General features: G+C 39.8%; 5 protein-coding genes across 7 annotated transcripts; all 5 read left to right on the top strand.

Annotated features, from left to right (window-relative positions):
* Window positions 1-278: 278 nt before the first annotated feature.
* Window positions 279-8,927, top strand: LOC108060003 (endoplasmic reticulum metallopeptidase 1). Of its 2 annotated transcripts, none has more exons than XM_017145502.3 (11): window positions 279-373; window positions 5,291-5,988; window positions 6,042-6,126; window positions 6,680-6,800; window positions 6,857-7,011; window positions 7,065-7,448; window positions 7,508-7,803; window positions 7,858-7,927; window positions 7,985-8,131; window positions 8,187-8,675; window positions 8,734-8,927. In XM_017145502.3, the coding sequence occupies exons 1-11, from the start codon at window positions 329-331 to the stop codon at window positions 8,893-8,895; spliced, it is 2,652 nt and encodes an 883-aa protein (XP_017000991.2). In that variant the 5' UTR covers window positions 279-328; the 3' UTR covers window positions 8,896-8,927. The 2 variants fall into 2 exon arrangements, with proteins under 2 accessions (XP_017000991.2, XP_017000992.2); XM_017145503.3 differs by lacking the exon at window positions 279-373 and adding an exon at window positions 5,096-5,228.
* A 1,376-nt stretch (window positions 8,928-10,303) lies between these two features.
* Window positions 10,304-14,202, top strand: LOC108060119 (endoplasmic reticulum metallopeptidase 1-like). 2 transcript variants are annotated; one of them, XM_017145706.3, is made up of 12 exons: window positions 10,564-10,732; window positions 10,810-10,949; window positions 11,012-11,679; window positions 11,737-11,821; window positions 11,877-11,997; window positions 12,056-12,210; window positions 12,265-12,648; window positions 12,703-12,998; window positions 13,058-13,127; window positions 13,190-13,336; window positions 13,398-13,886; window positions 13,946-14,202. In XM_017145706.3, the coding sequence occupies exons 2-12, from the start codon at window positions 10,929-10,931 to the stop codon at window positions 14,105-14,107; spliced, it is 2,598 nt and encodes an 865-aa protein (XP_017001195.2). In that variant the 5' UTR covers window positions 10,564-10,732; window positions 10,810-10,928; the 3' UTR covers window positions 14,108-14,202. The 2 variants fall into 2 exon arrangements, with proteins under 2 accessions (XP_070069647.1, XP_017001195.2); XM_070213546.1 differs by lacking the exons at window positions 10,564-10,732; window positions 10,810-10,949 and adding an exon at window positions 10,304-10,493.
* A 952-nt stretch (window positions 14,203-15,154) lies between these two features.
* On the top strand, window positions 15,155-18,367 carry LOC108059988 (endoplasmic reticulum metallopeptidase 1). The gene is given in 10 exon segments (XM_017145485.3): window positions 15,155-15,175; window positions 15,236-15,930; window positions 15,994-16,078; window positions 16,146-16,266; window positions 16,328-16,482; window positions 16,548-16,931; window positions 16,987-17,352; window positions 17,411-17,557; window positions 17,621-18,115; window positions 18,174-18,367. Coding segments are annotated over 10 exon segments (2,631 nt in total). The 3' UTR covers window positions 18,336-18,367.
* Window positions 18,368-19,657: 1,290 nt separating this feature from the next.
* LOC108059993 (endoplasmic reticulum metallopeptidase 1-like) lies at window positions 19,658-22,885 on the top strand. Its single transcript, XM_017145491.3, has 11 exons — window positions 19,658-19,678; window positions 19,739-20,430; window positions 20,494-20,578; window positions 20,645-20,765; window positions 20,825-20,979; window positions 21,042-21,419; window positions 21,473-21,768; window positions 21,826-21,895; window positions 21,955-22,101; window positions 22,168-22,659; window positions 22,724-22,885. Exons 1-11 carry the CDS (start codon window positions 19,658-19,660, stop codon window positions 22,883-22,885), a joined length of 2,619 nt encoding a protein of 872 aa, XP_017000980.3.
* A 581-nt stretch (window positions 22,886-23,466) lies between these two features.
* LOC108059976 (endoplasmic reticulum metallopeptidase 1-like) lies at window positions 23,467-26,675 on the top strand. The gene is made up of 11 exons (XM_044395880.2): window positions 23,467-23,487; window positions 23,543-24,225; window positions 24,284-24,368; window positions 24,422-24,542; window positions 24,607-24,761; window positions 24,824-25,195; window positions 25,257-25,552; window positions 25,603-25,672; window positions 25,733-25,879; window positions 25,968-26,456; window positions 26,514-26,675. Exons 1-11 carry the CDS (start codon window positions 23,467-23,469, stop codon window positions 26,673-26,675), a joined length of 2,601 nt encoding a protein of 866 aa, XP_044251815.2.
* Window positions 26,676-26,907: the final 232 nt, after the last annotated feature.

Genomic DNA, 26,907 nt, shown 5'->3' with positions numbered 1-26,907 from the left:
GCGAATTCCTCGGGGACCATCTATTAAGTGTTTTCGATCCGACAACAAAAGGCAAACTTATTTTCATTCTGAGATTTGAAACTGTTGAGCACAGCGGTGTTTTTTCTTTTTAGATTAAGAACAATATGGGGTATATGTATTCATTGAATACTATTCATGAACCCTCTAAAAGAGAACGCTGAAACGTTTATATACATAATTTTCGAAAAGAGTGTTTGCTAAAGAACACGTGAGCGTGAGAGTACGACTTTTCAGTCAAAATATTCTGATCAAGATGATTCGCCTGAGGGAAATAGCGTCTCAGTTAAGTTGTTTACCTCCAGAAAAGATGTGGCAAGCCATACGTTCCCGCTTCGATTCTTGCCAAAACAAGGTAAATATGCTGTTAAGACTCTAGTGCACAGTTTAAGTCCGGACTTTAAGAATTAATCATTTTTGACTTCCGAAAGAAATTCCACGGATAAAATTAAAATAAACAAGAGAGAACGCTATAGTCGGGTACCCCAAATATCTATCAAATACCCGTTACTCAGCTGGAGGGATTGCGTGAAAATGTAGCATTTTGGCTTGGCTTTATGCAGTCAAATAAAATAAATAAGTGTTTCCTAAAGTTCGAGAATTTATTAATAAGTTATTTTGTGTATAATTGCATAGATAACAAAATATACGCTGTGAAACCACGGTTACTACTAGAAAACAACCACGTTTTTACAATGCATAAATTGTCATTAGCATTTAGAGAGCATAACGTATGAACATGTCTTTAGGGAGCAACACGTTTAAATATTAAAAAAAACAAGAAAGGAAGCTACCTTCGGCCAGCCGAAGCTTATATACCCTTGTAGATAAAAGAATACTCACTCGGTGCAGTTCCAGGGATTCCAGATTCAGCGTTTCGATTTATTTCAATTTTGTTTTTAAGTAGTCAAGAATCAAAACGCCTACTTCCTACAAAGTTACAATGAATTTTCTTATATTTGTTTGGGAGCCTTAAGATATAGTGGTCCGATCCGGCTGGCTCCGACATATGTACTACCTGCAATAGAAAGAAGGCTTTCGGGAAAGATTCATCGCGATAGCTTTAAAACTGAGAGACTAGTTCGCATAGAAACGGACAGACGGACAGACGGACAGACGGACAGACGGACATGGCTAGATAGACTCGGCTATTGGTGCTGATCAAGAATATATATACTTTATGTGGTCGGAAACGTCTCCTTCACTGCGTTGCAAACATCTGACTGAAATTATAATACCCTCTACAAGGGTATAAAGATTTCTTTGATGAGACACTATCAGCTTTGAACACATGTACATAAGCTTAACTAACGTATTTATTTCGATTTAATTCAAAATATTACATTCAGAGACATTTATGTTTTTATACCCTTGCAGAGGGTATTATAATTTTGGTCAGAAGTTTGTAACGCAGTGAAGGAGACGTTTCCGACCCCATAAAGTATATATATTCTTGATCAGGATCAATAGGGGAGTCGATATAGCCATGTCCGTCCGTCCGTCTGTCCGTCTGTATGTCTGTTTCAATACCGTTTGCGAGCTCAGTTTAAAAGCTAGCGCCTTGAAACTTTCACAGTCGTCCTAAAACATGTGTACGCAGATCAAGTTTGAAAGCCGACCCGATCGGACGTCTATATCCTATAGCTCCCATAGGAACAATCGGATATAGCTTTCACAAAAATGAAGATATTTCGCTCAGTGTAAGAGCTATTGGCATGAATCTTTCCAAATCGTATTTTTTTGTGCGTACCTTGATCAGGGTAAAAGCGCGTGCCGATCGGACGTCTATATCTTATAGCTCCCATAGGAACAATAGGGTGAAATCGGTCAAAATTTGACGTTTTTCAGGATATTTCGCGCAAAATATTAGCTATTCCCATGAAACTTTCCAAATCGTATTTTTTTGTGCGTACCTTCATTAGGGTAAACGCGCGCGCCGATCGGGCTTCTATATCCTATAGCTCACATAGGAACAATAGGGTGAAAAATTTTATTTTTTCAATTATAAAATATTTTGTTGTTTATTAATTCATGTTGCTAGTCTAGTCAAGTTTTAATTCGTAAAATCTGCAAGGGTATTAAAACTTCGGCTTGCCGAAGTTAGCTTCCGTCCTCGTTTTAAATAAGAATTAATATAAAACACTCAATGTATTTTGGGTAGAATCGCTTAAATAACAAAATTTTGAGTTTAACAAACGAATGTTTACAAGAACACAACAACGTTCATTACACCCTAAAAGTTGTCGTTAGCATTTAGAATGCACTACGATTAAAGATTTTAAGATGTCTTTTATGGGACACAGTCAGTTTACGATTTAGTTCCAAATGTTAGCATTTATAATGTTTTTTTAAAATAAGTTATTTTGGCCTTTAATTTAACTTTGTGGATACAAAAAGGTAGCATTTTGTTTCTTAAAGCTCAATTATTTACTAATTTAATATTTTGTACATAATTGCATAAATAACAAACTAAAAGGTGTGACAATACGATTAGTACAAGAAAACAACCAAATTTTCACACTCATTTAAATTGTCATAAGCATTTAGAGAGCAACCACGTCTAAACATTTTTCTTTGATGCGACACTACCAGCTTTGAACATATGTACATAAGCTTAACTTCCGCATATATTTCGATTTAGTTCCAAATGTTAGATTCAGGGTTTTGGGTAGAATCGCTTAAATAATCAAATTTCTACAAGAAAACACTTCAGTAAAACACTTCCTTAAACCGTTGAATATTTGTAAAAATAACTTTTTTTCAGTTGTGACAGCGACGACTATCAGCTTTGAATTGAAGGATATGCACCTAGCTAGCGCTTATATATCAAATGTACCATACACTCTGATCAAATTGTTTAAACGATTTCCCAAATTAAAAAAAAAAAGTGTATTTATGAAAATCTTTTCTGATCTCAAAACCGTAATCAAAATTAAATGTTGGGGCTATTTACCAGCGATTGAGAAATTATACAAGTAAATTAATAGTGAATTTTTCTCAGTGTGCGTTACAACGATACTAAGGGGAGGCCGATTTTTCCTTGCAAATTCACTGGACCAAGCTTAAAAACAGCTTTGTTGACTGCAATGCCACGCCTACTTAACGCGGTCCAGCCTGATCCGTGAGGACCAACTGCACTTTGACAACAGAAGCAGAAGGATTCAAAGCTTTTTTCAATGCGTTACGTCAACACATATCCTCTCCAAACGCAGGATATCGAACAGTATAAAAATTTGCGGATTTTTCTTAGAATACTTACCGTAACAAACACAAAGCGAGCTAAAACATAAAATTTGGATAGATTGCGTTTAATACAGTGACTGCTCGTGGATGGTACCTTAGAAAAAAATGTTTGTTCCATATTTTTAAGTCCCAAGTTTTTTCAGTTTTCACCCGAGTGGGTTTTACAAGAGCTCTATTTACTGATATTTTAATAGGCATTTTGGACAAAAGACAAATTTGGCTTTTCATTGTTAAAAAAATGAATCATCACATACATCACCTTTCGAGGAATTAATGTCAAAATAGTAAGTAGTAGAACAGAGAGGTAAATCCGATTTTCAAATTGTTGTAACACCTACTTCTGAAATTAATTTTTAATTTAAAATGAATGATCTGCTAGGGTATATTAACTTCGTCTGCCCGAAAATATCCCCCATCTGAGAGCGTTGTGTCAACGCTTACCATATCCTTTGATACGATATTGAGCTGGCCAATATTTCTTTGCAAATCCACTGGAGCAAACTTTAATTAAGCTTTGTTGGCAGAATATACCACGCCCACCCAGTGCGGTCCAGCTTAATTCATGAAAACCAACTGCACTTTGACGATGGAAACGAAAGGCTTTTTTTGCTTTTTTTCAATGTGTTACGGCAAAACCCATCCCCTTCAAACAAAGTATATCGAAAAGTAGTAAACTGGCTGAATTTTCTTATTAAATTTATTGTAACCAAACATTAAGCAAGGCAAAACATAAAATTGGGACTTTAAAGTACATGAATACAGCCCACTGATTCTGATCAAGAATATGTATACTGTTGTTGGAATACAATTAGAAAGTACTTTCCACTTGGAAACAGTCGTGTGCACATATATTCCTAAGCAATAGTTATTGGGTTGTGGTGGGTCTAGTTTATCGTGGCGCATGAAGTCAATTATCGTTTACAATCTAGATAAATTTGTATATGCACTTATATTTTAGGGTTGCACTGATTCAAGAAAGTTTAGTTTTAACAATTCAAAATCTAATATTTTTTTAATAAAGTAATTTCATTTAATTAAATTTTATATATTTACGCTTTTTTGGTAAATTCAATTTTATGTTTGTTGTGGAAAATAATACTTTTGTCTTTCGTAAATAAAATAATCTTTTAACTTAATTCGAGCAATATATAATTTAGCTGCCTTGGGTCTAATATCTCAAGATTGTATAACTTTATAGGTCGGGTCGAAATTTGTTAGCATTGTCAGACTTCATAATAAGAGCAACTCTATTCGATTGCAGTTCAGGATATCTGACTATAATAAACATTAGAGATAAGTTAACTAAGAGTTGATAGATATTGTTCGCACAGAATCATAAAAACTGGTTATATTCAATGAAAGGTGAACACACTCCTTTGAAATAAAACCTTCATTGCTTATATGAGTAAATTAAAACATAGATCTATACCTAATTACCGAGAGAAGTTTTTAAAATTTCTATTAGTAAATGAACATAATTTACAGTTCAACTCCCGAAACTAGAATTTCTTAATCTCTATTTCTATAAGGCGAATTAGTTTGTTGCCCGTACAATTAATTCAATAAATCGAGTTTTAGTAAAAGCATTAAATTTTAGTGAATTTCATTTTATATTAAACTAACTTTTGTGTCTATAGCTCATAAATGAAAATGCATACCTATTACATAAAATACATTTTAAGACTTTTCTTTCGTTGTCAAACAAAAGTGCGTTAATTAAATGCCAACCTCGCCTCAATCTTTATCGACTTCTGCCACTAACAATAAATCATAATTAGCCGAGACATGAACATTGTTCATATGTGCAATAAATTTATTATAATTTTTATGACTTTTAACTGATATTCAACGATTTTGGGGGTATAAAAGAACTTGACTTTTGGCAAAGCAAAATAGTCTGATTTTAATCAAGGCAGTACGCTGAACTGCTTAGGTAGATCGATAAAATGGGAGACAAGGTCAAATTGGTAATCTCAGAACCTTAAGCAATATTTTACATTTATCCTAAATACAAATTTGTCTCTCCCAGATTTCTGATGAGCCCATCGAAGGTGACGTCAGGTCCGCATCCTGCAAAAAGAGAGTCCTGAAACAGGAGCAAAACTTCAGAGGACCCTGGTACTTGGCCAGCGGTTTCCTTCTGTTCTGGGCACTTTTATTCTTTGCGGTCGTGCTGCCACTCTTTTACCGCCTTCCCAAGGGCTTGACCATCGAGGACTCGCCCAAGGGAGCCTTTATCGCCGAACGTGCTCAGAACCATCTTTACGGATTCGACGAGATCGGAACCAAAGTGGTTGGCAGTGATGGCAATGAGAACAAAACGGTCGATTACCTGTTGGGCTTAGTGGCCGAAATTAGAGCGAGTTGCCTCGATGAGTACTTCGATGTGGAAGTCGATCTTCAGGTGGTCTCGGGGTCCTATATCCATTGGACCATGGTGAATCGGTATCAGGGCGTGCAGAACATTGTCATTAAGATGAGTCCCAAGAACACCACGAGTGAGTCCTATCTGCTGGTCAACAGTCACTTCGATTCCAAGCCCACGAGTCGATCTGCCGGCGATGCTGGTCAAATGATAGTCGCCATTCTGGAGGTCTTTCGAGTTATGTGCACCACCAAGCAAACTATTCGGCATACAATCATCTTTCTGCTGAACGGAGCCGAGGAGAATCCCTTGCAGGCTTCGCATGGATTTATCACCCAACACAAATGGGCACCGTACTGCAAGTAAGTCGATTTGGGTTAAAATTCGATCGCTAACTAAAATATCCGATTTGCAGGGCCTTAATCAATTTGGACGCTGCTGGCGGTGGAGGTTCCGATATAGTATTTCAGAGTGGACCCAATAGTCCCTGGCTTGTAGAAGTAAGTATCAATCACATACTATCGTTTTTATACCCGTTACTCGTAGAGTAAAAGGGTATATTGTATTCGTGCAAAAGTATGTAACAGCTAGAAGGAAGCGTTTCCGACCCCAAGTATATATATTCTTGATCAGGGTCACTAGCCGAGTCGATATAGCCATGTCCGTCCGTCCGTCTGTCCGTCTGTCTGTCCGTATGAACGCTGAGATCTCGGAAACTACAAAAGCTAGAAGGTTGAGATTTTCCACACATATTCTTGGGCTTCCTACGCAGCGCAAGTTTATCTTATAATTTGTCTGGCGCCCACACCTTTAAAGATTTCCGAGAAGTTTAAATGCAATTTTGTTGTGTATATTTATACCTATCGAAATTTAGAAGCCATTTTTTAAATCGGACCATTCATTAAAAAGTTATACGCAATCAAAAAATTGTATACATCCATCTCCCTCGCACTCTCTTTAGCCGAGTGACGGGTACTAGATAGTCGGGACACAAACCCGACTATAGCGTTCTGTCTTGTTTAATTTTTGAACTAATCTAAACAAACTTTATAGTACTATAAAAAAAGTGCTAAGCATCCATTAGCCACGACCATGGCTGAGGAAATCTTTCAAACTGGCATCCTGCCGTCTGACACCGATTTTGGCATCTTTGTTAAATATGGAAATCTAATTGGTAAGCTTGAAAAACATATTTGGTTATTATCGTTATATAAATCGTTCATCTTATAGGTCTGGATATTGCCCAATTTATCAATGGTTACTTCTATCACACCAAATACGATCGATTCGCCAATATTCCCAGAGGTTCCATTCAAAGCACGGGAGACAATTTGCTTAGTCTGGTGCGAGCCCTAGCAAATGCCACTGAGCTGGACAACACAGCGGTAAGAAAGCTAAGATCTCAATGAGTCATTGTGTAAAACCCCCTATCTCTTAGGCCTACGCCACTGGACATGCCATATTTTTCGATTTCCTGGGACTTTACTTCATCAGCTATACGGAAAGCAATGGCACTATTCTGAATTATTCCGTGGCCGGAATAGCACTCGTCCTGATATTCGTATCCATTTGGCGTACTGCAAACATTTCTTGTGTATCCACCGGATACGTTCTCAGCTGGTTCATTCTGATTTCTGTACTCCAGATCATAGCTTTTGTGCTGGGCTTTGGCCTGCCCGTTGCTGTAGCCTATGTTTTCGATAAGTACGGACTTTCACTCACCTACTTTAGTACTCCGGGCTTGTTGATCGGTCTGTACATTTGCCCAAGTCTCCTGGGGTTGAGCTTACCCTCTTACATCTACCTTAAGTTACAGCGAAACGTGAGTAGAAATGGTATTTTAGAAGGCCACAAATAAGTAAGAAATTCGTATTCATACAGTTTAAGGTACCCTTTGCCCAACAACTGCAATTGGTTCTACATGGTCATGCTGCAATATTGGCAATTCTGGGCATTGGACTCACTGTTTATGGGCTGCGAAGCACCTATGTGGTCACCTGGACACTCATCTTCTACGTAATTCCCTTGAGCATAAATCTGCTAACCACTCTGCACGATCGCGGCTTCTCCTGGACTGGTGTGCTCAAGATTTTCCAAGTCATTCCGTTCCTGTACAACAGCTATCTGATTTACACATTCGTGGTGACCCTGATCCCAATGATGGGTCGTTTCGGCAGGTGAGATTTTGAAACTTTGGTAAGATACCTGGGAGTAACCTTTTGGATTTACAGGTCCACCAATCCGGATTTGATTATCTCAGCTTTGAATGCTTTGGGAACCGTTTTGGCCTTGGGTTTCTTGGTGAGAAGAAGATATGATACAATGGCTTACCCAAACTAACAAAGCATCTTTTCCTAGATACCCCTAGTTAATATGTTCCGCAGACCCAGCATGATCCTGCTCAGCCTGTTGGCCATAAGTTCTGTGACCATTTACACGGCTACATCCACCCAAATTGGTTTTCCCTATCGACCTAGGACCAATGTTCAGCGATTACCTTACCTGGTTTGTGATTTTACCTCTTTTCAAGACATTGGTTAACATTTCGCTCATATTTCAGCAAGTGCGACGTATTTTCTACGAATTCGATGGCACAGTTGTCAAGGACGACTCCGGTTATCTGTTCAACTTCCAGGATCGTCGGGGACCGGCTCCCTTGAAGAGCTCCAAGGTCAATCTGACTGGATTGGTTAGCATTGCCGCGGACTGTGACAAGGTTATGATGTGCGGTTATCCCCTTTACGACCACCGTTGGGTTAAGAATCGCATGCAGATAATGTGGCTGCCTCGAGAGGAACCAATCGTTCCTCCAAATGTACCGGTACTTCAGCTTTTGGAAAAGACGGACCTGGGAAACAACATAATGCGCTATAGTTTCATTTGTGAAAAACCCTCGGATCACACCAGCGTTTATATCCTGCCGCAGGAAGATGTGACCATTTCCAATTGGACGTTACCTCTGGAGTACATTGCTCAGCAGACGACTTATCATCTTTACTACTCTCGTGGCACGGATTATTCACCATTGACTTTCTCCATAGATTTCTGGGTAAGTACCAGGTGAGTCTACTGGAAATCGGAAAATAATCTATCTTCCTTTTCCTTAGAAACAAGATGCTGATTTTGTTGTACCCGTGACCCAGATAGGATTGGCGACCCATTCCATTGGCGATGACGGCGATGCTATCAGTCAAGAGTTCGCAAAATTGCTCCCATCATATGCTGCCCTAGTTCAATGGCCAGCATTATATCAACGGTACATTTTCTAAGTAATTAAGATAATGTGTGAAAATGAATTAATAAACTACACAGTGCAACATGAAAAATGTAACCGCAATTCTGATTTCATGGTCGGAAAGAACTCATCGAAATAAGCTAAAACCCATTTGGGTTTCTCTGGCTTAGCTCGCGTTTACCTTTTATAGCGAGTTAAAGTTTTACATACAAAATTTATTTGTAACGGCCATATCTTGTGAACCGATTATAATTTCACTATCAAGTCTTCAGTGATTATGTAGCTATGAACCCAAGGAACTAAATTGACAAATGACTCTTGCGCACTTAGCACCTAGTGCATCTAGCGCGTTAAAAAACAAATTTGCATAATTTTTCGATTTTTAACGCGCTAGGTGTACGTCTTCGCAAGAGTCATTTGTCAATTTAGTTCCTTGGATTCATAGCTACATAATCACTGAAGACTTGATAGTGAAATTTTAATCGGTTCAAAAGATATGGCCGTTACAAATAAATTTTGTATGTAAAACTTTAACTCGCTATAAAAGGTAAACGCGAGCTAAGCCAGAGAAACCCAAATGGGTTTTAGCTTATTTCGATGAGTTCTTTCCGCCCATGAAATCAGAATTGCGGTTACATTTTATAACCCTAAAAATGTTGCACAGTGCTATTGAGCAATTTAAATCTGTTTTTTTTTAATAATCATCACAATTTTTAAGGATTGCAATGAACTACCAACCATTAAGTTTGTCCTAATTATCTACAAATATTTTGATAAGAAAGCTGGAAAAGTAAAATTTCAGTTAGGCTTTAATAATTCAAATTAAAGTACACTGGGCACCCTGTTGGCGCCACATTGTGCTGTTAGGCGCGGGCACACAAACGTTATCGATATACATATAACAGCAATTTCCGATTAATGTTGCCGTTAATTTAAATTAAAAAAAGCTAACATGCAAATTAATTAAGGCTCTCTTAAGTAATTACAAGTTATGTAACTTGGTAAAATATAAAACGGAATACTTTTAAGAAAAAAGCGACATTACTTGCCTTAAAAAAAAAAAGTATATAACAAATTTGGACTTGGGACACTCTGATAAAAAGTCTATAAAAGACTCTATAAATAAAAAAACTATTTACATATGTATTAGACTTTTGGCGTTGCTAGAATGATAATAGCTGAATTGGCAGAACTAATGATACATATACATACATAGACACAAGTGTACGTGCCAATCGAGTAAAGTATTGAAATAACCACAACAATCTGCGATCGGTAGCCACATTAAATCCGCTGCATTATAAAATTACTTCGAGAACGGTCTATTGAATATAAAAAGAAGTAGTAAATATATACGTATTTTAAACTCGTGTGGCTGTAGAAATTACTCATTTACATTTTATTTTGTTATGTGCCGGTCGCTGTTCTAAATATACGGACTTTTACATATTTCTAGCCCTCATTTACAACAAAAAAAACATCAGAAAAGGGGGATTCCCCTGGTATTCGGTAGCATGTATAGAACAGCAAGTCTGCTGAGTATTTAGTAGCCAGACGAATTGGAGCCACAATCAACGTTTCAGACGTTCGATAAAACATAGCATATTGGACACCATGGATTTTCTTTCAAGTGTAAGTGCTATCAATTTATTAGTAAGCAAGCAAAAGTTTCTAAACAGTGTCTAAAACTATACAGCTCATTTACTTGCTTGGCTTTTATTGTTTGATAACAGCATTTATGGAATTATGATTATTATCTCATAAATCAGTTGCGTGCAAATCAAATACGAGGCACTTTAAAAGGTCAATTTAGATTCAAGAGTTCAAGTCTACAAGTATAAGTGTGTTGAACAGATAAAGAAATCAGTTTGGTTTGAATTTTACGCATTTATTATTACCCAATAAAATCAAAACAGTTCAAATATCTTAATATCCAAACATTAACTAGCCGAGTTAATTATTACTGCGGCCATAACTAGATACGAAATCAATTTATGAGGTGTTGAAAGGTTATAAAAGCAGGTACCATTCGTTATTGACCATTTAGTCGCATGTTAGAGCGCAAAGATGAGTGACACCGAAAACCTTGTAAAGAAATCGGTCTCTAGTACAAGTATTAATTATAGTAATTCACAATGTTTTCATTTCAGACATTTAAAAAATCCGGTAAAAAGCTGAGTAAACGATTACGAAATCCCAGAGGTCCCTGTTTTTTGGCCAGTGGTTTCTATCTGTTTTGGCTGCTCCTCTTCCTGGCAGTCGTTGTGCCACTGTTCCATCGTGTTCCCGGTCCCAAATCCATTGAGGATGCCTCCAAGGGAGTCTTTATTGCCCAACGGGCAATGGACAATCTGTACAATCTTGTGAAAATCGGACCCAAAGTAGTTGGCAGCGAAAATAACGAGATTAAAACGGTGCAGTTTCTGCTGAAAGAATTGGCTCTTATCGAGGAGAATGTATTGGACGACCTGTTCGACATTGAAGTAGATCTGCAGGAGGTCTCAGGATCGTACATTCATTGGACAATGGTGAACAAGTATCAGGGAGTGCAAAATATTGTTATAAAACTGAGTCCCAAGAACTGCACCAGTGAAACCTACCTGTTAGTCAATAGCCATTTTGATTCCAAGCCAACGAGTCCTTCTGCCGGCGACGCAGGTCAAATGGTGGCCATCATCTTGGAGGTTCTACGTGTGGTGTCCACCACCAGACAAACGTTCATGCACCCAATTATCTTCCTGCTGAACGGCGCCGAGGAGAATCCTCTACAAGCCTCACACGGCTTCATAACCCAACACAAATGGGCTCCATTTTGCAAGTGAGTTGATGCGCAAACTAACCAAACTTTTATTATAGCAAACTTCTTGATTTGTAGGGTTTTTCTCAATCTGGAAGGATGTGCCGGCGGAGGTCGCGAATTACTCTTTCAAACTGGACCCAACCATCCCTGGCTAGTAGACGTAAGCCCTCTCCGATTTTTTTCTATATTTCTCTATAAAATGCAAAATACTTTAGTACTACAAGAAACACGCCAAACATCCATTCGCCACAACCGTGGGCGAGGAAATCTTCCAAACCGGATCCATGCCCTCTGACACGGATTTTGGTATTTTGACTAAATATGGAAACCTCATTGGTAAGTAAAATACTATTGAACACATAAATTTTCAATATTTTCTATATATCTTACTTAGGTTTGGATATGGCCCAGAACATCAACGGCTATACCTATCACACGAAGTACGATACCTATGACATTATCCCATCTGATTCTGTTCAGAGTATGGGTGAAAATGTACTCAGTTTAGTTCGAGCCCTATCCAATGCCACTGAACTACGAAACACTGCGGTATGTTTATGCAGCTCTATCCCTAGTTATTAAATTAACCTATTTCTTTTATAGGACTACGAACAAGGACCATCTATATTTTTTGACGTTTTGGGATTGCATTTCATTAACTACACTAACAAAACTGGCATTATTCTAAACTTCTCTGTGGCCATAGCGGCCATACTGCTAATCTACTTATCCCTCGGTCGCATGGCAAACCATTCCGAAGTTTCTACCGGCTTTATGTTGTCCTGGTTCGGTCTGATTTTAATCGTACAAATCATCGCCGTTGTCCTTGGCCTGGGACTACCCATATGGATTGCAAATTATTTCGATAGTCAGGGTCTGAGCCTTACCTACTTTAGTACAAAGGAGTTGATGTTCGGATTGTATGTGTGTCCAACTCTGTTTGGCCTGCTTTTGCCGCCCTTCATATTTTTGGGACTTCCACGGCACGTAAGTAAGAAAATATTCCATAAATTTATTGATGTATTTCATATATCCACTTAGAGCAAAACGCGCTTTCACCAACAACTACATATGGTTTGTCATGCTCACGCCATCATATTAGCGGCCCTGGTAATCGGATTGACTTTGTATGGTCTTCGGAGCACCTATGTGATTACCTGGACTCTCCTGTTATACGTAATTGCCCTGGCCATCAACCTGATAACCCCTCTGCATGATCAGGGAATTTCGTGGACAGGAGCAGTGGTCATCTCTCAACTTTTTGCATTTTTGTACAACAGCTATCTGATGTATACTCTTGTGCAGACGATGATTGCTATGATGGGACGCTTTGGCAGGTGGGTTTCTACAGAAGCTAGCTTCCTAAATATATACATATACAATCCCTTGCTTTTAGGTCCACGAATCCGGACTTACTTATGTCTGCCATTAACGCATTGGGAACTATTCTGGCAATGGGCTTCTTGGTGGGTACATAATTTTATAAGCTCCACGTGATAATTAATCCAAAGAAATTTGGTCTGTTTAGGTTCCCATTGTTATTATATTCCGTCGACCTGGGTATATCTTAATCACTCTGTTGACAGTGTTTGGTCTAAGTGTTTTGACAGCCCTGTACACCCCTCTTGGATTTCCCTATCGGCCAAGGACCAACGTTGAAAGAGTGCCCTATCTGGTAAATATTTGGATTTCTTGATAACAATATATTTCTTATATCCATATTTTATTCCTCGCAGCATGTGCGACGTACCTTCTACGAATATGATGGGAATGTTAGCAAAGAAGACTCCGGCTACCTGTTTAATTTCCAGGATCGTCGTGGACCGGCTCCTTTGGAAGGAACCAATGTGAACCTAACTGGATTAATTGGCATCGCATCGGAGTGTGAGAAGCATATGATGTGTGGACAACCACTTTACGATCACCGATGGGTGAAGAATCGTTTGAACGCCATGTGGCTGCCGCGTGAGGAACTGATAGATCCTCCTTATGTGCCCAATGTAAAGCTAATAAGCAAAATTATACTGGCCGATAAGACAACGGTCCGATTCAAGTTCACGATTAATACAACGGATCACACCAGTCTGTTTATCCAACCATTTGAGGACGTTAACATTACCAACTGGACGTTTCCACCTGAATACCTTGGACAGCAAAGCACCTATCATGTTTACTTCTCATATGGCAAGGACAGCTCGCCATTATCCTTTTTTATAGAACTCTCGGTAAGTTAGCCCTTGTTGTATAAAACTCATTCAAAATAATTTAAGTTCCTTTATCCTAGAAATCCAATGGCGACTTCAAAGTTCCCCTCTTCCAGTTGGGCGTGTGCGCCCACTTTATTGGCAACAAGGGCGATGAATTGAGCCAGAACTTTGCCAAATCTTTTCCGGACTATGCCGTGCTGATCGAGTGGCCGACCTCATATCAACGATTCATTTTCTAAAAATCAAACAGTCTTATATATGAGTTGGGATCTGGAAAACAGCCCTCTCATGCTAGTCCTACCATATAAACCATATAAAATAGAGGAGTGATCCATAACACGCGAAGTATACTTAAGTGCCAATAATAAAAACCTTATTTTCGATTTCTTTATAAAACTACTTTTTTGGGGGTTTGGAAAAAAAATTATAATCTTAATTTTATGGCTACGTCTACAGATTAGTGAAAATCCCCCAAGCTGTATATATTTCAAAGTGTTAGGCATTACAACTAAGCTGATTGATTTTTGGTTAAAAATACATAATATAAAACGTTTTAAAAACAGTAATGCATTTAACATATTTTTAAAGATGAATATAATGCCAATTTTCCATTCAATAGATATGGTACTATCAAAGAGCATGTATTTGATAACCACAAGCGCGTGTTTCGTATTAAAGCACCCACTTTATAATCCAATAAATTATGTCGCGATGATTCCATTTACCCATAATTAAGTACTTCGATGCCACGGGTATAAGTATGAAATAATTGTTTTTCTATGGCCCCTAAAATACTTGGTAACAACTAATGTTCGGTTGCGCTGGGCCTGAAACCAGAACCATTTCTTATCAACATAAAAAAAAGAAATCGAATTCGTTTGGGTTATCAGAAATCAGCTATATCTGCACAGCTTTATGGTTATTACACACTCATAAATGCGTAGCCCTTTCAAGAGCAGTTCGAGTAATTATGAAGGTAGGTCGGTTAACTAAATTTATCAGTTAAAATGGATATAATATTAAATAAGATACCCAGAATATTTGATTGTGATTTAGTCAAATTTTAAGAAGTTTTTATGTGTTGGTTCTTTTCCAGCGACCCTCGCTATGCTATTACTTTTTGAATAGGGCACATAGGTAGATTTGTGTAATAAAAACTGAAAGATATGATCGATTAAAAATGGCTGATTATTTTTGGTATATAAAAGCGCTTGGAAAGCGAAGCAAGTCTGTCTAGTTTTGCCTTCCCCGTTGTAAGTAAGGCTGTGTCTGCAGAACCAAAAGAAATGGGCGACAAGGACAAACTGGTAAGGATAGTTGTTATATTTATGTGGCTGAGTCAACTAAAAATTGTACCTTTCTTTTAGATCTTAGACGAACCTGTGGAGGAAGGAGTCAAGTCGTACTCCAGGAGGCAAGGGAAAAAACAAAAAGGATACTTTCAGCTTCCCTGGTACTTTGCCGGTGGCATCGTCCTGTTCTGGGGACTGCTCTTCATTGCGGTGGTGAAGCCCCTGTTCTACCGCCTCCCCGAACCCCTGACTGTTGAGGATGCCGCCAAAGGTGTCTTCATAGCCGAACGTGCCCAGGCAAATCTCTATGATTTCGAAGCCATCGGCACCAAGGTCGTTGGCAGCGATGGAAACGAGATTAAGACCGTGCAGTTTCTGCTGAAGGAATTGAATCTAATAAAGGCGAACATTCAGGCAGATCTTTTCGACATGGAAATCGACCTACAGTATGCCTACGGTGCCTATGTCAAGTGGAACCTGGTCAACATGTACCAGGGCATCCAGAATGTCGTGGTTAAGCTCACGCCCAAGGGCACGACCAGTGAGAACTACATCCTGGTGAACAGCCACTTTGACTCCCAGCCCACCAGTCCCTCCACCGGTGACGATGGTCACATGGTGGTCTCCATTCTGGAGGTGTTGCGCGTCATCTCTTCGTCGAGGGTTCCGTTCGAGCACCCAATAATCTTCCTGATCAACGGATCCGAGGAGAATTCACTGCAGGCATCGCACGGATTCATTGCCTACCACAAATGGGCAAAGAACTGCAAGTGAGTTTATATTATATAGCGCAGATCCAGAATTAGATTTATGAAATCTATATTATTTTAAAGGGTTGTCATCAATCTGGATGCAGCTGGCAGTGGCGGTCGCGAAATTATGTTCCAGACGGGACCAAAGAACCCATGGTTGGTCAATGTAAGAACCTTTGTAATAACTTTGTAAAATACTTACATGCCTAATTGCTCGACTACGTATACTTCAGATTTACAAAAAGGGCGCTAAGCATTATTTTTCCACCACAATGGCCGAGGAAATCTTTCAAACCGGCCTAGTGCCATCCTATACCGATTTTGATATTTTCGTTGAATACGGAAATCTTATTGGTGAGTCTAGGAAATCATTAAGTTTAATGTTTCGAAAGACTAAGGATGATTTTATTGGCAGGTCTGGATATTGGACAGTGCATCAATGGTTTCGTCTATCACACCAAGTGGGATCGGATTGATGTGATTCCCCGGGCTGCTCTTCAAAACACAGGCGATAACCTTCTCGGTTTGGTTCGAACCCTGTCCAATGCCACGGAGTTGCGTAACCCCAGCGTAGGTTACTATATTTTAAGTGATAAAGCTTTTATTTAATTAAGAATTTCTTATGACCATTTCAGGCAAACACAGGTGGAAATACCATCTTTTTCGATGTTCTTGGACTGTACCTCATCAGCTATTCAAACGAAACGGCAGTGAAGCTCAACTATGCCGTGGCTGCAGCTGCCATTATCCTGGTCTATGTGTCCTTTCTGCGCATAGCAGATAAATCCGATGTCAGTTCCGAACAGGTCCTGGGCTCCTTTGTCTTGGTTCTAGTGGTTCAGGTTATCGCCTTTGTTTTGGCTCTGGCCCTGCCCCTTTTGGTGGCCTATGGCCTGGACAAATACGGCTTCTCCCTCAGCTACTTTGCCACTCCATCCCTTCTGGTTGGCCTTTATGTGTGCCCCAGTCTTTTTGGACTTGCGCTGCCCAGTTTCATCTATCTGAAGCTGAAGAGTAATGTAAGTTTGTACGATGGCACCGATTTCTAAGTACTAACCTTTAACACCCGAACAGAATAAGATTCCCTTTGCCCAACAAGTTCAACTGGTACTCCATGGACACGCCGCCGTCCTCTCGGTCCTCTGCATTGGAATCAACTACTATGGCCTGCGCACCACCTATGTTATCACTTGGACGCTCATTTTCTACGTCGTTCCCTTGGCCTTCAATCTTCTGACCACTTTGCACGATCGCGGTTTCTCGTGGACGGGCATCTTGAAAATTGTCCAGGTTGCTCCGTTCCTGTACAACAGCTACCTCTTCTACTGCTTTATCGTGATACTCACTCCCATGATGGGACGCTTTGGCTTGGACACCAATCCGGATTTGTAGATTGGTGGCTTGACTGCCCTGGGAACCATCTTGTCCATGGGTTTTTTGGTGAGTTAAACTTGGGGTTTTACCTAAAATATTTTATATATTTTTATATTCTCCTCAGATTCTGCTGATCAACATGTCCCGCCGTTCCGGATTTGTTCTCTTCACTCTCTTATCGGTGGCCGCCGCAGCCGTGGCCATTGCCAGTTCCTCCGACATTGGATTTCCCTACCGCGCCAAGACCAACGTGCAGCGAGTTCCCTACTTGGTTAGTTTGGAGTCTTAAATCTATAAATAAAAGTTATATCACTAATATCCTGTTGACTTGCAGCAAGTGCGTCGGGTGTTCTACGAGTACGATGGAACCGTCAGCAAGGATGAGTCCGGATATCTGTTCAATTTCCAGGATCGTCGCGGAGTTACTCCGTTGCTCGAGGAATCCAGTGTGGATCTGACCGGCCTGGTGAACATGACATCCGACTGTGCCAAGTACATGATGTGCGGCATGCCCCTGTACGATCATCGTTGGGTGGAGGCCATGGAAGATACCATGTGGCTGCCGCGAGAGAATCCCGTTTGGACGCCAGCTGAGCCCATCCTGGAGCTATTGAACAAGACCGTCCTGTCCGATGGCAAGACCATTCGATTCGAATTCAATCTGAACTGTACGGATCACACCAGCATTTTCATTCAGCCCAACGAGGATGTCACCGTCAGCGACTGGTCGTTCCTCAAGGAATACCTGACCTCCAACTCACCACCGTATCATATCTACTATTCCTACGGAATCGACAATACTCCTCTTAATTTTTCAATCGATCTTACGGTATGAAAATTGAATGTTTTTGTTAGAATCCGGATTTAATTTCCATTTATTCCCTCAGAAATCCGATGCCGACTTCGATGTCCCACTTTTCGAGTTGGGAGTTTCAGCACAGTACATGCACGTTGATGGTGATGATGAAGCCGTTCGGTTTGCCAAGACTTTCCCCGATTACGCTGTGACCATTCAGTGGCCAGCTATTTATAAGAAATACCAATTCTAAGTTGTTATTTTGTTATTATATAACAAAATGTTTTGTTTTACACAAATACAAATATAATATATACAAATTTTAAAATGATCTGTTTTATTATTAAAGGTATAGAGGGGACTGCAATGTGCACATTGAACTTATGAAGGTCACATTCGATTTTTGAATCATCCCTTAGGTCGTAAATATTCATACATTTAAGACTCGCGCTTTCTTGGATACATACAACTTTTTGCAAATCTTTATCACGGGGAATTTCTAACGTGAAAATTACTTTTCAAAGTTCTCGACTTGCCCGATAGTCTATCTTGATTCCTATCTCTAGGCTAATTACGAAAAAAGATTACAAATTATAATTTATAATACCACTTGAAACTTGTCAAAAATTTCCCTATAATCATTAGCAATTAAAAATTATCGGAATTGATTCACTGGTCGCCACACATATAAAATGTTAATAAAGTTATGTGAACTTAGCGCCATTTTTTCATTGTATTAAACTCAAAAGTTTTAAACATCTATGCATCAGAGTAAACGCGAAAGACGGTTTTCAACTGCGACTCTCCAGGTAAAAAGACGTTAGGCTAAAATTATATTGTTTGTATCGTATAAATATACATCTATGAATTTATCTCTTTTGAGTTGAGAACTCGTCTGCCAATACACATTAACGAGATTTGATCCTGTATGCCAAAAAAAATTGAATCATCAGCACACCTTATATTTATTGTCCGTTATGAACGGCCTTAAATGGCTCTTGAATTCAAATTGTTTGATCAAGTGATAAGCAATAATGATTGGTAACAATCATCAAGTTGCGGTGGGTCCGAAACCATAAAGATCCATAATCGACAAAAAAAAGGCGTGTGAAAATGCTTGAGACATAACGATTAAGTTCAAGTTTTATTGCTCTTTGATTCCCACGCGGGTAGTTTGATTAGTTGGAATAATTCCTGTTCAATATTAAACTTATTTATCCTACTTTTATGTATTATGTTACTTATGGGCAATGTATTTAAATGAACTTTTAATTTGTCGATCGTTAAGGGATTTATTTATGTTGGCAATAGACTGTTGCATTGGCAGACAAAAAAAATATTAAATGTCTCAAAATAGTTTCTTAGTAAGGCTTTATCTCGATCCACCCTCGATTTTATTACATTAAATTGGTAATAAGCCATAATCGAAATAACCAAACGCGTGTACGATAACTGAAATGCTAATTCATTATCAAAGGTTATTCGAACCGTTTTATGAATATAAAAGCCTCCCATTTTCAATCAGACCCATTCTGCAGAATACATCGTTCTGAGCAGCAGTCACAGATCAGCAGAATGGGCGACAAGGACCAGCTTGTAAGGAAATAATTTGAATTCTAAAAAGGGTTTGGTAAACTAACTAGTACCTATTTTTAGTTGTCGGAATCAGTTGATTCAATTGAATCGGGCAAGGTCAAGAGTTATGTAGGAAAGAAGAGTAAGATACCCAAAATTCCTTGGTATATGGCCGGTGGCTTTGTCCTCTTCTGGGCCTCGCTCTTCCTGGCGGTCGTGGTGCCCCTTTTCTACCGCCTTCCCCAGGCCAATACACTCGAGGATGTTGGCAAAGGTGTCTTTATCGCAGAACGCGCCCAGGAAAACCTCTACGAATTTGCCAAGATCGGCACAAAGTTGGTCGGAAGCGATGGAAACGAGAACAAAACCGTGCAGTTTATTCTGAATGAATTGGCCAAAATTAAGGCGAATGTTCTAGAAGAATATTTCGAAATGGAGATTGACCACCAGGTGGCATACGGTTCGTATGTCAGGGGCGGAGCACAATACCAATACCAGGGCGTTCAGAACATTGTGGTTAAAGTAACGCCCAAGGGCAGTACGAGCCAAAATTACCTGCTGGTGAACTCCCACTTCGACTCAAAGCCCACAAGTCCATCGGCCGCCGATGCTGGCCACATGTGTGTGACCATGTTGGAGGTCATCCGAATCATCACAACCTGCAGGGAAAAGTTCACCCACCCGATTATCTTCCTTTTCAACGGTTCCGAGGAGAATTCCCTGCAGGCATCGGACGGTTTCCTTAGCCTACACAAATTGGCGCCATTCTGCAGGTGAGTTCGGGGGGATTCTCATTAGGTCTTTAAAAATATGTCTTCAAATTCTTGTATTTAAAGGGTCGTAATTAATTTGGATGCAGCTGGCAGTGGTTGTAAGGAGCTATTATTCCAAACAGGACCCAACAACACTTGGCTTGTCAAGGTAACGACTTATAAATCACTTTAATAAGACAGGATTCAAATCAACCGATTTATCTATGTCTTGCAGTACTACAAAGAGAATGCCAAGCATCCATTCGCTACCACCATGGCTGAGGAAATTTTCCAAACTGGTATTGTGCCCTCTGACACTGACTTTGTTATCTTCTCCGAGTATGCTAATCTCGTTGGTAAGGAACAATAACTAAATATATTTTTAAGTACTAATACTGATGATTGCAAATCGCAGGGTATGATATTGGTCTGGTGTGCAACGGTTTCGTCTATCACACAAAGTACGATCGATATGATATCATCCCTCGGGAGTCTATTCAAAACACTGGAGACAACCTTTTGGGCCTGGTCAAGGCCCTTGCCAATGCTCCAGAATTGGCAGACACCACTGTAAGCTTACTTAACCACTGACTAGGTTTTTCGCAATAGCTTGTAATATTTCCGCATTTTAGGAGACCGGAAAAGCCGTATTCTTCGATGTCCTAGGACTGTTCTTCGTTAGCTACTCGGCGGACAGTGGAAAAACTCTTAACTATGCCGTGGCTGGAGTCGCTATTATCCTGGTTTATGTATCCCTCTTGCGCATTGCTGAGGTCTCCAGTGTAACCTCCGCTCAGGTTCTGAGCTGGTTCGTCCTCATCCTGGTCCTCCAAGTGGTAGCCTTTGTGCTGGGACTAGCTCTTCCCGTGGTGGTTGCATACATGTTTGATAAGTATGGACTTAGCATGACCTACTTCAGCACTCCGGCTCTTTCACTGGGACTATATGTTTGCCCGAGTCTTGTGGGTCTGGCACTTCCCAGTTTCGTTTACTTGAAGTTGCAGAAGAATGTGAGTTTAAACGAGTGCATTTTTATGAAATAACTAATATGTTCTGTTCGTAGGAGAAGCTTACCCATGCCCACCAACTGCAAATGGCTCTCCATGGACATGCCATAGTCCTGTCGATCCTTGGCATCGCCATCAATTACTACGGCCTCCGTAGTACCTATATCATCACTTGGACTTTGGTCTTCTATGTCATCCCCTTGGCGCTCAATTTGCTGAGCACTCTGCAGGATCGCGGATACTCATGGACCGGGGTCTTGAAAATCATCCAGGTCGTCCCCTTCCTGTACAACAGCTATCTTTTCTACACATTCATCGTAATTCTCACCCCAATGATGGGTCGTTTTGGACAGTAAGTATGACAGGGTAAAGAAAAAGAAAATCTTTTCTTATTCCTTTCCTTTTCTAGAACCACCAATCCTGACTTGATCATCTCTGCCTTAGCCGCTTTGGGAACTATTTTTTCGATGGGCTTTTTGGTAAGTTTTTCAGTGCTTTAGATAATTGAATTTCTAATTACTAAACTGTTAAACTTTAGATTTTGCTTATAAATATATCACGTCGATCGGGTATCATTCTGGTGGCTCTGCTGGCCGTCAGTGCGGCCACTATTTACATTGCCAGCTCCACGGATATTGGTTTCCCATATCGTCCGAGGACCAATGTCGAAAGGGTATACTATTTGGTAAGTGAGATAAATAATACTAAGGCTTTAAGGATGCGTTTAATAGACTTCTTATTTCGTTTACAGCACGTGCGCCGAATCTTTTACGAATACGATGGAACCGTTAGCAAGGACGAGTCCGGATATCTGTTCAACTTCCAGGATCGTCGTGGTAGTGCTCCTCTTATTGAGGCCGGAGTGGATCTTACAGGCAGTGTGAGCATGGCATCCGACTGTTCAAAGTACATGATGTGCGGAGTGCCATATCCCGATTCCCGCTATGTGAAGAGTCGTCTGAACGGAACTTGGCTGGCACGAGAAAAAGTCATACCCATACCAACGACCGAAGAACCCTTAGTCCTGCTGAACAAAACTATTCTGGACGATGGCATAACGGTTCGGTTTGTCTTCGAGATCCGATTCACAGACCATTCGACTCTGTACATCCAGCCCTATGTGGATGCTACCATCACCAAGTGGTCGCTAGATGAGAGCTATTTGTCCAGTACCCCTCCCTATTACATGTTCTTCACTTACGGCGTGGATGGCTCTCCGCTAATCGTAACCATTGAGATCCAGGTATGTCGTTGGAGAATCCTCTCCCCAGAAATGCATATTAAAAGGTTTTTTTTTTATTTTTTAGAAATCCAATGGGGACTTTGAAGTACCAGTCTGTGAAATCGGAGTTGGCCGGCAGTTTATGCATACTTCTGGCGATATTACTGCTCAGGAATTTGCCAAAACATTCCCCGAATACGCGGTCCTAATTGAATGGCCAGCGGATTACCACCGATACATAGTTTAATTTAAGTGTATGTTGATTAAATAGTATGAATTTGAATTTCATAAATAATAAAACATGCCATTAGCAACTATACTTCGAGTCGTAGACCCTCTGGTCAAACTACTTTATCAATTTGGACTGGCACCACAGGTGTATAACTACTATTAAGCAGCAAGGTCTGAAATCATAAAAATCACTTATCGCAAATGAAATCAAAAATGTCACTGGAGTGGTTAGATTAGTTTTAGCATTGCCGAAATCCATAAAGTCACTTAATTAAAGGTATTAAAACCTAATTGTTACTACATTATGTAATTGAATTACTTGTTTTATTAAATCAATAAAATCATTTGCCGCACTAAAGAAAATCAAATCACATCGATCATTTCCAGAATGACCAGCTCCACTTTTATTGCTTTAAAATGGTTATAAGGCATAATCTAAATTGCCAGTGGTTACGATAAGCAAAAGTGTAATTGATTTGCAAATGGTTATTAATTAGGATACGACAAAATTTTGGATATAAACGGGCAAGTAAGTGCCTTTAGTTCAGTCTAGTTCTGGAGGAGATCCCATCTACACGTCAATCACAAAGCAAGAAAATGGAGAGCAACGAACAACTGGTAGGTACATTTCCGCTAGTTTTAAAGCGGTTTCTAAAGTTTATAATTTTTTTAGTTAACCGATGATTCTATAGAGACAGCTAAAGTAAAGTCTTTAGGAAAAAAGACTGGAATCCATAAAACTCCCTGGTATTTTACCGAAGCATCTTTTTTTGTTTGGGTCTTCCTTTTCCTAGGCGTTGTGGTACCTCTTTTTTATCGCCTGCCACCTGCCACTACCCTAGAAGATGAATCCAAGGGTATTTTCATAGCCCAACGCGCTCAGGACAATCTTTATGACTTCGACAAAATCGGCACAAAGCTGGTAGGCAGCGAAGCGAACGAGAACAAAACCGTTCAGTTCTTGCTGAGTGAACTGGCATTGATTCAGGCAAACGTTCTAGAAGACTTTTTTGATATGGAGATTGACCGACAAATTGTTTCCGGGTCGTATGTCAAGGGCGGTGCGCTCTTTCAATATCAGGGAGTGCAGAATATAGTGATTAAGTTAACGCCCAAGAACTGCACAAGTGAGGATTACCTCCTGGTCAACACCCACTTTGATTCCAAGCCCGCGACTCCGTCTGCCGGCGATGCGGGTCACATGGTGGTATGCGTCCTGGAGGTGTTGCGAGTGATCACGACCACCAGGGAACGGTTTGAAAACCCAATTATCTTTCTCCTCAATGGCGCCGAGGAGAATTCTCTTCAGGCATCGCACGGTTTTATCACCCAGCACAAATGGGCTCCCAACTGCAAGTTAGTTATGAAAGATTTTTAAATTTATTCGCCTAATTTTTACCCTTTTATTTTGAAGAGTCCTAATTAATCTGGATGCAGCTGGCAGCGGTAGTCGGGAAATTCTTTTCCAGACAGGTCCGAATAATCCCTGGCTTCTCAATGTAACGAGGTTAATTCATAGTTATATACCCTAACATAAAATGATTAATTACAGTACTACAAGAACCATGCCAAACATCCATTTGCTACCACAATGGCTGAGGAAATTTTTCAGACGGGTCTTATACCATCGGACACAGATTACCGTATCTTCGTCGCTTATGGAAATCTCGTTGGTAAGTTATTTAAGTACCTCCGTTTAACCTGGTACAATATTAGTAAGCTTTATTATCTTTCAAGGTCTGGATCTAGGTCAGTGCGTGAATGGTTATGTGTATCACACAAAGTATGATCGCTTTGATATAATACCCCGAGCTTCGATTCAAAACACAGGAGACAACCTTTTAGGCCTGGTTAAAGGCCTCGCAAATGCCCCTGAATTGCGTGACACCACAGTGAGTTATACGAAACTGTGATTTCCTTTTCAATAACGAAAATGTATACTTCGAAGGTGGAGGGGAAAACTGTTTTCTTTGATGTCTTGGGACTGTTCTTTGTTAGCTACTCGGAGAGCAATGGTAAAATTTTGAACTATTCGGTCCCCGGAGTTGTTATCATCCTAGTCTACATATCACTGCTGCGCATGGTGGCAAACTCGAATGTGACCTTCAAGAAGATCCTATGTTGGTTCGCCCTGATTCTTATAGTCCAACTTGTTGCCTTTGTAATGGGATTAGCTCTGCCTTTAATAGTTGCATATATGTTTGATAAATATGGACTTACCATGACCTACTTCAGCACTCCTGCTATTTCGCTGGGCCTTTATGTGTGTCCCAGTCTTGTGGGTCTGGCTCTGCCTAGTTTCATCTATCTCAGAATGCAGAATAATGTGAGTACACTATATGAAACTTCCTCTTAAATTTCGGGTTTATAAATTACAATATCCACAGGAAAATCTTACGTATGCGCAGCAACTGCAAATGACTCTTCATGGACATGCCATTATCCTGGCAGTTATCGGTGTAGCTCTCACAATTTACGGATTGCGCACTACCTATATTATTACATGGACACTAGTATTCTACGTGATTCCATTGCTTCTTAACCTATTGACCTCCCTACATGATCGCGGATTCTTTTGGATTGGTATCCTTAAAGTTATCCAGGTCGTTCCATTCCTGTACAACAGTTACCTATTTTACACATTTATTGTGATTCTCACTCCCATGATGGGTCGTTTTGGACAGTAAGTTTTCATTTTTCTATTGAAAGTAATTTCTGATAACTACTTCCTAGGAATACCAATCCCGACTTGATTATTTCCGCCTTGGTGGCTATGGGTACTATACTGTCCCTGGGCTTTTTGGTAAGTTTATTTTCTTCATGCGATCTTTGGTACTTTTTAACTTTCTGTACCATTATTTAGATATTGCTCGTTAATAAGTCGCACCGATCGGGATTCGTTATTGTATCTTTAATGGCCATAAGCGCCGCTACTATTTACATGGCCAGTTCAACTCATATTGGCTTTCCATATCGTCCTAAGACAAATGTCGAAAGGGTTTACTATTTGGTAGGTGCAACTCAATAAGTTTTTAACTAGCTGGATTAAGTATCTAAAGTAAAGACTACCATAAAACCGACCTTTCTATTTCCTATAGCACGTGCGTCGGATCTTTTACGAATATGGAGGAAGCGTTATTAAGGATGAGTCCGGATATCTGTTTAATTTTCAGGATCGTCGGGGTAGTGCTCCCCTGTTGGAAGCCAATGTGAATTTAACCGGCATGGTGAGCCTGGAATCTGACTGTGCGAAGTACATGCTTTGCGGGATTCCAATTCCCGATGCTCGTTATATGAATAGTCGTCTGAATGGAATGTGGTTGCCTCGAAATACGCCCGTGGAGACGGTTCCAGAGAAGCCCCTTGAGCTCCTCAATAGAACAGTGCTAGATGACGGCAAGACTCTGCTGATCGAGGTCAAGATCTTTTACACTGATCACTCAAGTTTGTTTATCCAGCCGGAAGAGGATGTAACCATAACAAAATGGTCGCTAGAGGAGAGCTACTTGACCTACAGTCCGCCATATTATGTGTACTTCAGCTCCGGTGTGGATAGTTCGCCGGTGATCTTAACTCTTGAGCTTCAGGTATGCGATTGGTTTATCTTGTATTAGTAAAACTATTTAAAATTGATTGATTTTCAGAAACCCGGTAGCAACTTCAATGAGTGCGTCGTCCAAATAGGAGTCTCCAGACAATTTATGAATTCTACAGGCGATTCAATAGCCCAGGACTTTGCCAAAACATTCCCTGATTTTGCGGTGCTGATTGAGTGGCCAGCGGATTACCACCGCTATAAATTGTAATATTTTGTATCTTAAAAAGAAAACAGATATTCGTTTTAAATTTTAAAAATTTAAAAACGTTTGGAAACCTAAAGAAAGCGATTTTCAAATAAAAACAAATCAACTGTAATATTATCCAAATACCACATTTTTAGTGAAATTAACGAGTTTTGAATCTTTTCACAAATTCTTCAATTAATTTTACTAAAATATATAAAAAAAAATTTTTTTTAATTCTACCGCCAAAATTTTA

Source organism: Drosophila takahashii, chromosome 2R (assembly GCF_030179915.1).
Source record: "Drosophila takahashii strain IR98-3 E-12201 chromosome 2R, DtakHiC1v2, whole genome shotgun sequence".
Classification (NCBI taxonomy): Eukaryota; Metazoa; Arthropoda; class Insecta; order Diptera; family Drosophilidae; genus Drosophila; species Drosophila takahashii.
This window is presented reverse-complemented; position numbering and strand designations above follow the sequence as displayed.

Bases quoted from the DNA above. Each gene is read 5' to 3' on its own strand.
- LOC108060119 (XM_017145706.3), top strand. From the start codon at position 10,929: ATGAGTGACACCGAAAACCTT. The intron at 11,822-11,876 runs GTAAGCCCTCTC...AAAATACTTTAG, and splicing joins ACCATCCCTGGCTAGTAGAC to TACTACAAGAAACACGCCAA. The intron at 13,887-13,945 runs GTAAGTTAGCCC...CCTTTATCCTAG, and splicing joins CCTTTTTTATAGAACTCTCG to AAATCCAATGGCGACTTCAA.
- LOC108059993 (XM_017145491.3), top strand. From the start codon at position 19,658: ATGGGCGACAAGGACCAGCTT. The intron at 20,579-20,644 runs GTAACGACTTAT...TATGTCTTGCAG, and splicing joins ACAACACTTGGCTTGTCAAG to TACTACAAAGAGAATGCCAA. The intron at 21,896-21,954 runs GTAAGTTTTTCA...GTTAAACTTTAG, and splicing joins TTTTTTCGATGGGCTTTTTG to ATTTTGCTTATAAATATATC.
- LOC108060003 (XM_017145502.3), top strand. From the start codon at position 329: ATGTGGCAAGCCATACGTTCCCGCTTCGATTCTTGCCAAAACAAG. The intron at 5,989-6,041 runs GTAAGTCGATTT...TCCGATTTGCAG, and splicing joins AAATGGGCACCGTACTGCAA to GGCCTTAATCAATTTGGACG. The intron at 8,132-8,186 runs GTTTGTGATTTT...CTCATATTTCAG, and splicing joins TTCAGCGATTACCTTACCTG to CAAGTGCGACGTATTTTCTA.
- LOC108059976 (XM_044395880.2), top strand. From the start codon at position 23,467: ATGGAGAGCAACGAACAACTG. The intron at 24,369-24,421 runs GTAACGAGGTTA...GATTAATTACAG, and splicing joins ATAATCCCTGGCTTCTCAAT to TACTACAAGAACCATGCCAA. The intron at 25,553-25,602 runs GTAAGTTTTCAT...ACTACTTCCTAG, and splicing joins ATGATGGGTCGTTTTGGACA to GAATACCAATCCCGACTTGA.